The sequence below is a fragment of the Oratosquilla oratoria genome, chromosome 16 (assembly GCF_046742065.1).
Source record: "Oratosquilla oratoria isolate Oo_2021 chromosome 16, ASM4674206v1, whole genome shotgun sequence".
Classification (NCBI taxonomy): Eukaryota; Metazoa; Arthropoda; class Malacostraca; order Stomatopoda; family Squillidae; genus Oratosquilla; species Oratosquilla oratoria.
Genome location: NC_134792.1, coordinates 59,387,785 through 59,402,228, shown reverse-complemented (window position 1 = coordinate 59,402,228; position 14,444 = coordinate 59,387,785). Strand labels below are relative to the sequence as shown.

The 14,444-nt window shown below is 38.3% G+C and overlaps 1 protein-coding gene across 3 annotated transcripts in view; it reads right to left on the bottom strand.

Annotated features, from left to right (window-relative positions):
• Positions 1 to 14,444, bottom strand: part of LOC143034049 (nipped-B-like protein A) — a gene marked incomplete at its 5' end in the record, with an annotated part of 196,110 nt that overhangs the window by 30,486 nt on the left and 151,180 nt on the right. For all 3 annotated transcript variants that reach the window (XM_076199933.1, XM_076199934.1, XM_076199935.1), the window contains 1 exon segment: positions 1,306 to 1,449. In XM_076199933.1, coding sequence (XP_076056048.1) covers positions 1,306 to 1,449 — 144 coding nt within the window.

The following is a 14,444-nucleotide window of genomic DNA, read 5'->3' as shown; positions in this document are numbered from 1 at the left end:
AAAGTTGATTCCTCTGTGGCTCTACTGCCTCCATCGGTGCACTGCTTGCTTCACCATGCGAGTTTATTACACTATTTGTGGCAATTTCCAGAGCTGGGTACATTCTTTGGTGCATTTCTAAGTGTGTTCTGCTTTAGTTTGGCCACGGTTAGCACTCCCAAACTATCAAAGCTAAAAGACAGGTTCATACCAAAATAAAAGTCCAGTAGGCCACATATTATACCAAATAAAAATTTTGTAGGCTACATCCAAAAGCTAGGCCCCATACTAAATGGCAACTATATTGCTTTAATAGTTTGGGAGTGCTAACCGTGGCCAAACTAAAACAGAGTGCACCCAGCTCTGGCCTCGAAGTTCTCAATTCCCATATACCTTACTAGCTTGGCAGCAGCACTTTGAATTTCTACTTCACAAACTTTGTTACTACATGATTGTTGTTGTATAAACCACTTTGTCACAGCTTCAAGATTGGCATCCTTTGCAACTCACATACACTTCCTTGCACCAACAAATGATGCTTTAAAACAAGCTTCCACATTATATTTCAAAGAAAAACCAACGAGTTTATCCTTTGCATTGTGTATGTCTGGTGCTGGGTTTTTTTCCACTACATATTCTTGATGCATTTTCACCATCAAAACACCAGCCTCTAGCTTTCTATAAAGTACTAGATAAGGCCACCTTCTTCCTCTGAGTAGTGCCAGCACCCCTTGAAACCATGATGAAAAACAAGTCTGAACTATGCCTATTCACAGAAATATCTGCAAAAAAAGCAGAGTAACACAGTGCAATGTTGCAAAGTGGCAGAGGTAAACACACTGAGTGGTGGTGGTATTAGAGGGAGCACTGAAAGCCAACACATATGCCATCTACTGGACATTGTCCTCTCTAACAAAAGAAAATGGTACTTGAATAAACAGTAGCTCTCTTAACCCTAAGTATATGATGATGCTGACATCAGCATCACGAGGTGTGCATGGGTATACGAGGATGTCGGCATCAGCATCCTCATTATATTTTGTAGTTGTAGCTGAGTGACCCCCATTTTTGGTGAATAAGCTTGATCACCTTTTCTGTGGTTACCAATATTCAGGGTGATAGAGAACAAGTATTACAGCGCTAACTTTGTACTTTATAGTGCGCGTACTTTGATACATTATAAAATCTTCGTAAATCAGGCAGTGACCCCTTAACTCAAATGACATCGGTCTAATTAGATATCCGGGTTAACAGGGTCGATCTTACAGAGGGTCAACAGTATTTCAATATACTGATACTATGTAACTTCATAACAATTGAACTCACCTGCATAAGGTAAACATCAAAGCTTTGTGAAAATGGTCGCTTGGCAGCTAAATATCTAGTAATGAGTTCTGCATTTTCATAATCCAGATGGGTTTGTAAAATCTGTGTTTTGGCTCCTGGGGTAGCTGGTGGCAGGGCAGGGATCTGCAGGTACAGGGATAAATTACATTAAGATATGACTAAATACTACATTTTACCATTAAAAAATAAATGCACAATTGAATCCAAAACCCAATATGGTGTCCTACATCTCTCTTGCAGGAGACCCTACAAGTCCCAGTTAATCTGCAACAGCAAATAGAGACACACAGATCATTCTTCATAGTGAACACACATATATTGGCACTCCTGAAATACTTTAAAAAAAAAATTAAACATCTTAACAGTGATACAATTATAGAATACCTATGGTGTGACATATGGGAAGGGGAGTGCTCGTGGATACCCGGAATAAGAACATAAGAATAAAGGAGACTGCAAGAGACCATAAGGCCTACACTAGGCAGCTCCGTATCCATCACCACTAGTCATCCCCATCCATAAAGTTGTCTAATCATTTTTTAAAACAACTGATAATTTCAGCGCTTACTACATGGTTACTAAGTTTATTCCATTCATCGACCACCCTATTAATAAACCAATTTCGAAATATTCGAGAAAAAAAAATCCTTGTCATCTAGTGTCCTTTGGCAAGCCAGTCCTGAAATATTTAAGCAAAATACCAAAAAATAAAGGAGTTATGGCTATTTTTGTCCCCCCCCCACTTCCCAGTACACCTTCGCTGCACATATGTTCGACTAAGTTATTTCATCGCAATAAAAATGGCACAAATGCGATGTATTTTGTTATTCACTAATATAGACTAGCTGGAAACATGTCCTACATGGGGATAGCACTTCGCAGTTCGCTCTTGTGAGTAAACTGAGAGAATTATTGTGAGTAGGTGGAGAAAGCGAATTGTCGCTCCTTTGGAGAACTTTTATTTACTTGAAGCTATAATCATTTCAAGAATCCCTAAACATTCGAAGAAGAAATGTGCGTTTCATGAAAGCTAAGAAACTGAATCAAATTATTGAGAAAGAGTGTACTTCTGCCTCGGTTATTACTGGAGACGACTCATAGCAGTACTGCTGCGCGTGCCCGGGCTTGGTTACACTGATTGCGCATTATTACACTCCTCTACTCTCCACATCCTCGTTTCTCAAATGATGCCACCGCAAACATCGAGCATGCATGACGTACCATCACGTGCCTCTTCAAATGAAACGCTCCAAGTGCTTTTCGTCACAAGAGCGACTGTCATTGATGATAACTTTGGAAGGACACAATCTTCTTTCTCACTTGGTTGGAGTCAATCCCATCATTACAAAAGCACTTGAGGAACAAGACAAAGACACAGAACGGAAAGGGGACACCAAAGACCAGAAAGAGGAAGAGAAAACTATCGTTCAGCTTCGATTTCCAGCCGGGAGCTTTCTAGTAAGCGAACCTGGCGACAATAAGGGAGGAGGTGCCTCCTGAAACCCTTGCCTTCTGAGCTGCTAATACCTCGTAAAAGGGGGGACCAGGTACCAGCTACACTTTATAATAACATGTGAATGACATAGAATGCATGAAGATTGTCGCAGAGAAAAAAAATCTATATGAAATATATAAAAAAAATGCAGGGAAATGTATTTTGAACTTCAAAGCTCAATATCTCAAAACTACCCTTTTCTCTACATTTTTTCTATCTCCTCCGTAACTACTTGGCTGATTTTAATGGGGTTTGGATCATTTGAAAGCTGAATAAATTTGCAAACTTTTTATTGTGGGTTTTTTCATTTTTTGTGATAGAAGTCGATATATTGTATTAAAAAAAAAAAATCTTTCTCCTAAACTAAGAGGAAATTCCAGAAACTACGATAATTTTTTAGGTATTGCTATAGAGCAGTTGTGGTATTTTTTTTTTCAGCATGCTCAGTCAATGGATAAATGAGATAGAAAGTTTGTAATTGGTCAAAAAACGTTTTTTTTTTATTAATAACTTGCTTTTCCACCAAGTGATATGAAAATTGGTGAACATCTCTGTATATAACATTAAAAATTCGCGAAATTCCAATCATAATTGACGAAGTTCGTTTTTGAGCGCGACGGCCCCCTTAAAAAAAGTAAACACAGAAATAAAAGAGGAGGAAAGTGCACTCAAGATAGAACTGGCCAAGTTAAAAAGTGAAAATGAAGTTGAAAAACAATGAAAACACATATAACAATACCATAACGAAAGAGATGGATGACCTGATAAAATCAATGGCCATGGAAGCAGGAAAAAGCATAAGAGAAGATGATTTGTAACAGCTCAGAAATGATTGGAAAAAAGACAAAATAAAATAATTTTTAAAGAAATAGTTCATCGGCACATGCAAATGCTGAAAATACTGTCAGTAAGGTAATTAAGGAAAAAGAAAACTTAAAAATACAGTAGACAAAAAAAAAAGTAATAATACAAAGGGGCTTCAAAAAGTTTGTTGAAAAAGGACAGTATGAAATTTTTTTCCAGTTATGTTTATTTTTCAACACATGTTCCATAAAGGTCAATACACTTCTGCAAACATTGATGCCTTTAAGCCTGTCTGAGTAGAACTGAGGATCATGTGATCTGAACCATGTCAGAGCAGTTCTTTTTACATCTGGAAAATTGGTACCTTTCCATTATTTTCTTAAGTTTGAAAACAAAAATAAGTCGCATGGGGCTAAATTGTGGCTGTAAGGTGGATGTCGTAAGATTTCCCATCGAAATTCACATAGCACAGCTCTTGTCTGCCGAGTACTGTGAGAGCGTGCATTGTCGTGGTGAAGAGGACGCATTGATGCAGGTTTCCAGGGCATTTTTCTGAGACTTTTTTGGACAGTTTTCTCAAAATGCATTTATAATAAGTAGATGTAATTGTTTTCTTGTTCTCGAGGAAGTCAACCAGCAAAATCTCTTCTACATCCCAGGAGACAGTGGCCATGACCTTTCCTCTTGAATGCTCAGATTTTGCATTGACTGGTCCACTTCCACCCCAGGGCAGCCACTGCTTTGATTGAATTTTGTCCTTGGTGTCGTACTGGTAAAGCCATGTTTCATCACCTGCCACAATGCTCTGCAGAAAAGCTTCAGAGTATTCACCCCACTTGATCAAAATTTCCATTGAAAGATCTGCCTTTGCTGCTGATCTGGGTGCAACAGCCTTGGGACCCATCAAGCGAAAAGCTCACTTAGCCCCAAACTCTCTACCAGAAATGTGTGTGCAGAACCCACAGAGATATTGAGATTATCTGCTACTGATTCAGTGGTTATTCGTCTATTCTTTTCAATCATGTTGCAGACAGCATCAATGTTTTTCTCACAAATTGACGTTGATGGCCTGCCACTGTGGGGCTCATCTTCAATTTTGTTTCTTCCACCTTTGAACCAACTTATCCATTTGTAGGTTGTTAATTTCTTTGGGGCATTGTCACCATAAACATTTTCTCAGGGCGTCAATGATTTGCATATTCTCCCAACTACTTTCACCATGAATTTAATGTTGGTCCTGGCCTTGATTTTGGTGGATTCCATGTTGCTTGAATGGTGTCTGATTTCCAACTGGCAGTGATGCATCATTACCTGCATTTATGGGTTCATGTTTGAACTTGTTATAACACATTGGTACAAGAATGCCCAGGTGCAATAAAATAAAATTACCTCCATATAATTTTTAGTTATGGACTTTTTCCATGAACTTTTTGAAGCTCCCTCATATATGATCTAAAGGAAAAACATAACCCAAATTGGTTCCTGAGAGTTAAAGAGGACAAAGAACTGGTAAGAAATGTTCTAACAGTACAAGAAACAAGAATTAGAAAACGAACTAGATGAAGTGCACAGAATTGGTAAATATGCAGAAGGAAAAGGAAAAAGACCACTAAAGATTGAGGTCAGGTCACAAATGGCAGTGGAAGAAATCTTAGCAAGAACAATAAAATTAGCAAGTAACGAACACTATAAAAATATATGGATAAAAAGAGATATGAATGATGAGGAAAGAGAAAAAATTAAGACATTAATAAAAGCCAAAGAGAAAACAAGAATATTACATAGACTGAGACAACACATATCTAATGAAGCATGTTAGATATGAGATTAACCCCTTCCATACAGTGCCGCATAAGTAGGCGGCATGAGGAGCAAGTGGATACGCGAGGCTGCCATATCGGCGTCTTGATATTTATTGTAGTTGCCCCTGCATAATGACATACTCTCTAAACTGTCTTCATCACATTTTCTATGGTTATCAAAATTCACGGATGAAAGAGAGAACGATCGATATAAGCGGTGACTATATTTTATGATGCGAGTATTATTACGACACATCGTATGTCTGGCAGCTAATGCTGCCCGCGAGATTTTGGCCCGTACTGAAGAGGTTAAAAAAAAAAATGGTATATTAAAGAGAGAAAGTTCAGAGAACGAGGAGAGAACAGAAAATTAAAACGGACTTAAACCAACATAGATGGATTGGATTAATCTCAGGATTGCATGAATTAAACGATTACCTGTCAGAGGGCAAAACCAGATGTAATGGGAATTGTGGAGACAAAATTAAGGGGTCCACTAGTACCAGTGTTGGTCATGGATTCAAAATAGGGAGGAGAAATAAGGTGGAGTCATGTTCCTGATTAAGAAAAACTTGAATGTAATGAAAGTTATATATGGAGAGAACAGGGTAGAGATAATCTCAATAAAAGTTGAAGATAGCGGCATGAAAAGCAGAAAATTTGCAGTGATTTACGTGCCCCCAAAAATGTGGTCTTGGAGAGAGTTTATTATAAAATGTTAGAGGATACGAAATCTTCATTAAACAAGATACTGAAGGATGGAAATAAAGCAGTACTCATGGGAGACTTTAATTGGGAAGAGATGACAGTAAAAGGTGGAGATGACCTATGAGGAAATGTACTACTCAATATGATTATAGAACATAAAATGACACAATGGGTAAAAGAAAAAAATAGATTTAGAAATAATGACCGTCGAGATTAATTTATTTACATCAGACTCTGAAATAGTAGACAAAATTGAAGCAAAAGACCGAGATAAAGCTTGAAAAAGATGGAGAAAAGACAAAAAAATTAGAAAGTGGCAAATATATATAAATCTAAGTAATATGTAAAAATACACAAGGAAAAAGAAATTATGAAAAAGACATAATAGAAAAATGTATGGATCAACCAAAACTATCCTATATGTAAATGGTAAACTAAAAATAAACAGGAAATGGTGAAACTACACTAAAGGAATATGGAATACACAGAAGATACATAAATGGCAGAAATCATGAGCAAACACTTCAAATAGGTTTTCACTGGAGAAAAAGTGCATCAGGATGAAGGGAAAGAAATGAAATACCCTCCCATGAGGGAAATAATAGTAACATGGAAAGAAAGAAATAATGGATCAAATAATGAACTTTGATGTCAGGAAATCACACGGCCCAGATGGAATAGCAAATTGGATATTAAATTAATATAAAGAACTAACAAAATATATAACATACTAAGTTGCTCACTCAAAGAAGGGAAAAGGCCACAAGACTGGAAAAATGCTGATTACATACCAATTCATGAAGGAAGAAATAAAGAAGACCCAACAATTTACAGACCGGTTTCCCTCACAAGCACGGTAGCTAATATTTGTGAAAAAGTTATAAAAAATAGATGGATTAAACATCTGGAGAACAAAATCCTAAATCAGAGACAATCTGAATTTAGACAGAGAAGATCAAGTACCTCAAATTATATCTGTTTTTACTCAAGACTACTAGACCACAAGAAAGGGACAGTTGGGCTGACTGTGCATTCCTAGATCTACAAAATACTTTGATAAAGTCCCTCACAATAAACTATTAAGAAAACTGGAAACCATAGGAGGGATACAAGAAATGGATGGACTTTTTGCATGGAAGAAAAATGAGAGTAGTGCTTAGAGATAATTATTCTACTTGGGAGGAGGTAATTTGTGGAGTTCCACAAGGAGCAATATTGGCTCCAATTATGTTTGCTATGTGAATGACAAGGATAAGGGTGTGGAATGTTACATGAACTTCTTTGCAGATGATACAAAATTGTTAAAGAATGTGAGTAATGAAATGGACTGTGACTCACAAGAGAGAGATCTGAATAGGGTTTGGGAATGGAGTCAGAAATGCAAAGTGGACTTCAACATAAGGAAATGTAGCACAATGGAATTTGGAAAAAAGTAAAAAAAATATCAGGACAATATAAAACTGATGAAAAAAGAACAAAAGTGGGATCTGAAAAAGACCTGGGAATGATCATCACAAAAGATATGTCCCTTGACAAACATATAAACAAAATTGTCAGCGAAACCTATAACTTGCTAAGATAAATAAGAGTGGCTTTTTCTTACTTGGATGAAGAAATAGTAAAGATAATATTAGTTACGCTGATAAGGCCTAAATTGGAGTATGCAGTGACAATATGGTCACCCAGTACTAAAAAGAATATAAAGAAAATTGAAAATCTAGAGAACTATGAAGATGGCCCCAACACTACCAAATATGTCATATGAAGACAGATTGTCAAAATTGGAATTATCAACTCTGAAACAAAGAAAAGAGGTGACTTGTTGACCATCTACAGAATTATGAAAGGTGTAGAAGTCCTAGCATAGGTGGTGACCATAGAATGGTAGGTTCCACAGCTAAATAAAATTTCAGTGCTGATAGAAATAGTTTTCATAAAGAAAAAAGAAAAATCCTGCAGAGATTAAGGAGAAACAGAAGGAATTTCAGTAAGAATTCAAGAATAGATCTGAAGCCCAAGGATATAATGAGGACACAATCAAAGGTTTGAATTTGTATTTAGTTAACATCATTAGGGAATCAGCAGAGAGAGTAGGAAGTACAAAAAAGCATTAGTGAAAACAAATGCTCAAAAGTTACAACCTAATTAAAAGAAGGCCTATGTATATTAAAAGCAGGAGAGATGTATTAGAGTAGAACTACATAAGCTCATCAACAAAAGGTAAATTGTTGACAACCCTGACACAGACAGAGGGCTTGATATGCAGACTCAACTCAACTCACTGACCATCATGAACAACACACATAATCATACACATATCCCACACCAAGCCCTCTACACTCCCTCCTCTCCTAATATCACCTTCTGCTCCCCCTGCCTAACCCCAACAACTTCATGGAGAGTGGTCAGATCCTTTGGATCAGACCACCTTCCAATCATCACCACCACCAAAACAAGATCCACCCCAGTTGGCCACAGAGACACATACACCAATTACAAGAGAGCAAACTGGGAAGCTTTTACTGAAGAGACAGGACAACATTTTGAGACACTTAACAATACACCAATCACAAACAATGCTGTGCACACTTTTAATACAATTATACAAAATGTAGACAAAAGATACATCCCTAGAGGCAACAGAAAATGACACAACCCCAAATTCACACCAGAAATCCAAGGCCTCATCAGACAACGAGATGCACTTAACACAATACCCCCACACCTATCTCTCAAAACATAGCATACCAAATACGAACACTAAACACTGATTACCAATAAAATACATGAACCAGAAAACACAAAATAAGCAAAAGTTTGTCAATATGCTTGATCACAATACAAGCAAATTGTACAAAGCACTCAACAGCATTACACTATCCAACAGTAACACAATATGCTCTCATGCAGCAATAACTGCAACAGATAATTTACCCTCAGACAACAAACACACTCATAAACCATTTTGCACAGACAAGCCATCTCACCCTGACAACCGATGCACCATTCAACATAAGACTTTCCCACAAACTCGGACTATACACCCTTCATAGACAGTCAGAAAAAACACATATTACATAACCCCAGTGCATAGGCCTAGCAAAAGTTGCAACCAAGTTATAACCAAGATGCATGTATCTTGACAAGAAAATTGCGAAAACTTCGACAGTTTTCGAGTCCATGCCACCACATTCAACACAGACAGCCATTTTGCATTGGTCTAGTCTCGCTCTACTCTGACTGTAGTCATTTGGGTATTTTTTCAGTTTCGACCATGGGCACAATATAGCAATAGAAAGTTAATTATTAATTTTGAAAATTAAAATGTATCAACGTAATATGTAATTTTGTGGGCGGAAATGAAAATAAAAAATACCTTGCTACAAGCAAATATGCTAATGAACGAAGTCGGTAGCATAGGATCGGGACGCCATCTTGTTGTCTGTCAATTGATGGCCTCGGTACTTCCGACAGTACCTCGCCAGGTACATTTTCTTGAAGGAATGTTATGGAGCGGAGATACATGCATTCCTTCAAGTTGCAAGAACTTTGTATACCCCGCAAGCTGAGAGAGTGGTTGAAAAGCCCGCCAACATCTCTCTAAACGACAACAACGAGGACGAGCTGGATGACATTTAATTTGCAGGTAATGATTTATTAAACACAGGTTAGGTTAGGTTAGACGAATTTATCATCCTTTCATTTCTTCGACGATAGCATCTATCATAACAAACATGGCGTACCATTTGTCCGACATGACTTCGTTACTTATGAAATCTGTTTTAACACCTTTTTTGTTTTTTATTTTCGCTCACAAAATTGCATATTACGTTGATACATTATAATTTACAAAATTAATCATTACTTTTCTATTGCTATATTGCGCTCATGGTCAAAACTAAAAATTTACCATCATTTGTAATAAATCTTGTGTTTTTAAGTGAATAGAGAATTCCGGGAATAAAACTGCTAATGTTGGTTTTATTCCCCACAATTCCAGTAACGTGTTTATGTTGTTTTTTAGGGGTATTGGCAGGGCAGACCATCCATGGAGGTGGTCTGATTTCACTGACCAAAATAGAAATATATATCATTTATTTTTGTAATTTTGTTAAATCCCAACCGATTTTTCTCATCCAACAACGAAAATGTTCAGTTCTGAATGCACTTACATATGCATGATTATCCGATGACGAGACCAGGTGCGCCTTATGGTCAAGCGCCTTATGTTAGGACGGGGAATAGCAAACTACGGGTGCGCCTTATGGTCCGAAAAATATGGTATATATATATATATATTTAGTATTTTTCATATAATTAACACATAATAAAGTGTTATATTTATACATTGTCCATCTTCACACTTATGCTCATCTAATTACCTTTAAAAAAAAAAAAAAAAAAAACCATGTTTTTACAAATTGCATACAAGCATGAGCATTATACATTGCATTAGCACAGATACAACATAAATTAGGTTAGCATAAAATTGTATTGGATACAATTTTGTCATATTCAATACTTCCATGAATTTCTTACTGAAGAAAAATATAATTAATTTAGCTGCCTCTTAGTCTAGGACAACTCATGATATATAATATATGATGTCCTGGCACCAAACATGAATCTGTTTATGATGGATAATTATATAATGATATGCACTTGCTCCTGAAGACCCAGATGGTTGTAAAAAGTTCACTGTATAATAAAATTCCTCACAATTCCAATCCAGACTTGACCATCATAAATGCAGCTAACATCCTGGTTTGACACATTTTATGTTATCAACCATTGCAGGTTCATTAGTAATATGACCTTTGTTCATTTCTTCTCTCCAATGCCATTTGAAATGGGATACACCATCAGTTCTTCCTACCAGCAAGCACGGAATGGTTGTAATTTAGCAAATGTGGAGAATCCTACTTTAGGATTTATATATATATATATATATATATATATATATATATATATATATATATATATATAGATATATCTATATATGTATATATATGTGTGTATATATACCATATTTTCCGGACCATAAGGCGCATCCGTAATTTGCTATTCCCCGTCCTTACATAAGGCACGCCTGCCCATAAGGCGCACCTGGTCTCGTCATTGGATAATCATGCATGACGACCGACGACAAGAGGTCGATCGACACCTCTGAAATTAAAACAAAAGCAGTGGCCCAAACAGGGTTGGTATACACATCAAACTGTACATTTACCGTACGACAGAAAGTCCATATAGTCCATGACTTAAAACTCATTGCGTTCCACTGAATTCTTGCTAGTAAATCCATCAAAGTCTTCGTCTTCTGTATCGGAATTGAAGAGCTGGGCAATGGCGTGATCCAACACTGCAGTGGCATCAGTTTCCATTTCTAGTTCCTCTTCATCGCTCTCAAAGTGAAGGCCTGTCGATAATACCAGCCTTTACGAATTCGTTGATGATTGTGCGTTTTCATAAAGGTGTGCTCTCCATCCATCATCCAGTTCTCCTATGCAGCTAATTAGTGTACTTTGAACGGCTTGTTCACGCTAATGTCCAGTGGCTGAAGTTTCTTGGTAAGCCCACCAGGAATGACAGCAAGGGTGCTGTTGGTTTTCTTGACTTGAGATTTCACATCTTCAGTGAGGTGAGCTTTCATCGAATCATAAACCAGCAGCGAATGTGAGGAGTGGAAGAAACCCCCAGGTCGTTTAACGTAGCATTTTTAGCCAATCCCCCATCTTCTGTTCATCCATCCACTCCTTATGATTTACTTTCACAAACTCCTGGTGGAAACTTTTCTTTTGGAATGGTGTTTCTTTTAAAAATCAGCATGGGGGGCAGCTTTTTACCATCAGCCGTGCATGACAGTATGACAGTAAAGCTTGTCTTCTCATTGCCAGTGGTACGAATTGGTACGGATTTGGTTCCTTCCTCGTCAACTGTTCTCATCATGGGTATGTCGAAGGTGGGACCTTGTCCATGTTGACGACATGCTCGTGTTTTATATTACGCTCGGTTATCTTCTCTTTGGTGAACGTGCAGAAAGCATCAACCTTTTCCTCCCAGTCGGAGGGTAGTCTCTGGCAGAGGGTAGTATGGGCTCGAATTGCTAGGTGTTTTCGCCGCATGAACCTGAAGCACCAGGATGGACTGCCTTGGAAATCTGTGATGTCCATATCTTTCCCAACAGTCTGCACTTGCAAACGTATAGTAATGGTGGAGATGCCTCTGCCTTGTTCCCGTTGTTCTTGTACCCATTGCTGAACTTTGTCTTCCAGTTCTGGCCATCTTGACTTGTGGCCCCTGAATGACTTCTCCGACTTCTTGACTTGCCTCAGTGCGTTGTGCTGGCTCCTCCATTTACGGACCATGAATTCATTAATACCAAATTCCCGGCCAGCGGCTCTGTTCCCGTTCTATTCTGCAAATGCGATAACTTTCAGCTTAAACTCTGCTCGATAGGTGTGTCTCTTTGCAGCTGGCATGGTTCTTGGTCTTGATTTCTCTGTCAGTTGTTGTAGGGCATCAAAAAGATGATATGGTTAAGAACGAAATTTTGCCCCTTATATAATACCCCATAGGCTGGGCCTCTTGTTTTGATTGGCCCCTGAATATATGCATTACCATTGGCAGACTTCCCTGAGATTCCAAGCTGGGTCCATTGTTTTAATTGGCTCCCGAAAATCTGCACTACGATTGGTAGACTTCTTAATATAACTTATATTCTATATGAGTGCATTCAGAACTGAACATTTTCGTTGTTGAATGAGAAAAATCAATTGGGATTTAGCAAATTTACAAAAATTATATATATTTTTATTTTGGTCAGTGAAATCAGACCACCTCCATGGACGGTCTGCCCTGTCAATACCCCTAAAAAACAACACAAACACGTTACAGGAATTGTGGGGAATAAAACCAACATTAGCAGTTTTATTCCCGGAATTCTCATACATACATACATATACCAAGGCTTTTTCCCCCTTACAAGGGAGGTAGCGAAAAAGGAAAAGTCATAAAATCCTTCCCACCCATTCCATCCCTGAATACACTCCACACCCCTCCACCCTCCCTCTTATCTTAGCACCTCCTGGATGACGGGTCATCCCTGCACCTTGTCCACTGCCCTGGGTCAGAAGCAGTGTTGCAAGACACAGCACATACACAGCAAGGCCACTTCATTAAATCGGCGACCCTCCCTCTCTGTCCCCCCATTGCATAAAAGGAGAAGACGGGGAGAAATCCCTTTGGGCTGCGTCAAATTTTGTTCACACATACTACCTCACCCCCCATCCCCCTGCCCATTCCACCTCATGCAATCACAACATCATCCATATACAACCATTCTCCATTCACCCGTCTTCTGTCCTCTCCCATCCTTCCTCAACAGACATTCCCCTCTTCCCAAAAGCCCCCTTCACAACATCCATCCACCTCATCCTAGGACGTCCCCTCATGTTCACTCCCTCCACATCTGCCTTCCATACCTCTTTTACTAGTCTTTCTTCACTCATTCTTTCCATGTGTCCAAACCATCCTAATATTCTTTCATCAACCCTATCTCCCAGCTCCCTTTCCACCCTTGTTCTCCTCCTCACCTCCTCATTTCTCACTCTATCTAGCCTAGTAATCCCCATCATACTTCTCAGACACCTCATCTCAAACACATTCAAACTCCTTCTCTCTTCCTCTCTTATGTTCCAGGTTTCTCCCCCATACAGTGCTGTTGGGACAATCACTCCTTCATATAGTCTCCTCTTAGCATCCATTCTCAAATGTCTATTCCTCATTACACTCTTTAATCCACCAAGGCATTTACTCGCTTCTCTCAATCTACATTCTACCTCCACCTTCACTCCACCTTTTCCTGCCACATTTGCACCCCAGTATCTAAAACTATCCACTTCCTCCACTCGCTCTCCCTTAATGCTCACTTCCAGTCTACTGCCACTTTCACCCCTTGTACATCTCATCGCCTTACTTTTAAGAACATAAGAAATAAAGGAGACTGCAAAAGACCATAAGGCCTACACTAGGCAGCTCCGTATCCATCACCACCTGTCATCCCCATCCATAAAGTTGTCTAATCGTTTTTTAAAACAACTGATAGTTTCAGCATTTACTACATGGTTACTAAGTTTATTCCATTCATCAACCACCCAATTAGTAAACAAATTCTTGCCTATTTCCTTCTTAAATCTAAATTTGTCCAGTTTATACCCATTACTGCGAGTTCTGCCCTGTTGTTTTATTATAATGATCTTGTTTGCATCACCCTTGTTATAGCCTTTGATCCACTTGAACACTTCTAT